The 751-nt window shown below is 55.9% G+C and overlaps 1 protein-coding gene across 1 annotated transcript in view; it reads right to left on the bottom strand.

Moving 5' to 3' along the window:
• The window catches only part of NCAM1 (neural cell adhesion molecule 1), a 216,892-nt gene that overhangs the window by 66,649 nt on the left and 149,492 nt on the right, over positions 1-751 (bottom strand). The window contains 1 exon segment of the mRNA XM_025207638.1: positions 152-370. Coding sequence (XP_025063423.1) covers positions 152-370 — 219 coding nt within the window.

The raw sequence follows: 751 nt of genomic DNA, 5'->3' as shown, positions 1-751 counted from the left end.
CTCACTTTCCAGCAATCCTCCTCCTTGACCTCTGCCTTCCTTTCCTGCTTTTCCAGCTTCCCCCAACTGGCCAGGGCCTTGTCTTCCCACCAGGCTCCCTGCTGACCCAGATTCCCCCATGCAAAGTCAAAGGTGAGAGCTGTGCTCCTACGGAAGATTTTCACGTTGACCGTGGCCTCGGACTCGCCCTCCTCTGCGCTGGAGACGACGCACTTGTAGATGCCGGCGTCATCGATGTTGGTGTTGTAGATGGTGAGTGTGGAAGAGGAGTCATCGTTCCGCACCACCGAGATGCGCTGCTGGTTGGGTGTCAGCTTCTCGCCATTGGGGGAGAACCAGGAAATGTCTTTGTCTTTGGCTTCCCCAGTCACTGGAGACAAAAAAACAGAACGCGTCAGCTAGCCAAGGCCTGAGTCCCATCTCCAGAGGACCCCATTTGGCCCAACTGAGGGCTTGCTTCTGCCCCCAGGACCTGCTCACAAGCCCACATGCCACATCCTATGCCATTCTCCAGCCCCACCAGGACAGTTGATTTCCTCCACTGCAAACTGTCCCTGAGATGTTGCTTCACAAATCCAACATGCTGGAGAGCAGAGAGGCTCTGGGGAAGCTGGTTCTTGGGCAAGACTGCACGCCCAGCTACACTTAAGCCCCACCGTGCCTTTGCTCTGTGCTGTACTCCAGCATACAGGTGTCCTGAGCTCATTTTTAATGAGCAACCCAACTGGTCCAGACAAGCTGCACCAGCTGG

This window comes from Alligator sinensis, unplaced genomic scaffold (assembly GCF_000455745.1).
Source record: "Alligator sinensis unplaced genomic scaffold, ASM45574v1 scaffold1241_1, whole genome shotgun sequence".
Classification (NCBI taxonomy): domain Eukaryota; kingdom Metazoa; phylum Chordata; order Crocodylia; family Alligatoridae; genus Alligator; species Alligator sinensis.
The sequence above is the reverse complement of the archived record's forward strand: the minus strand, read 5'-3'. Positions and strand labels throughout refer to the sequence as shown.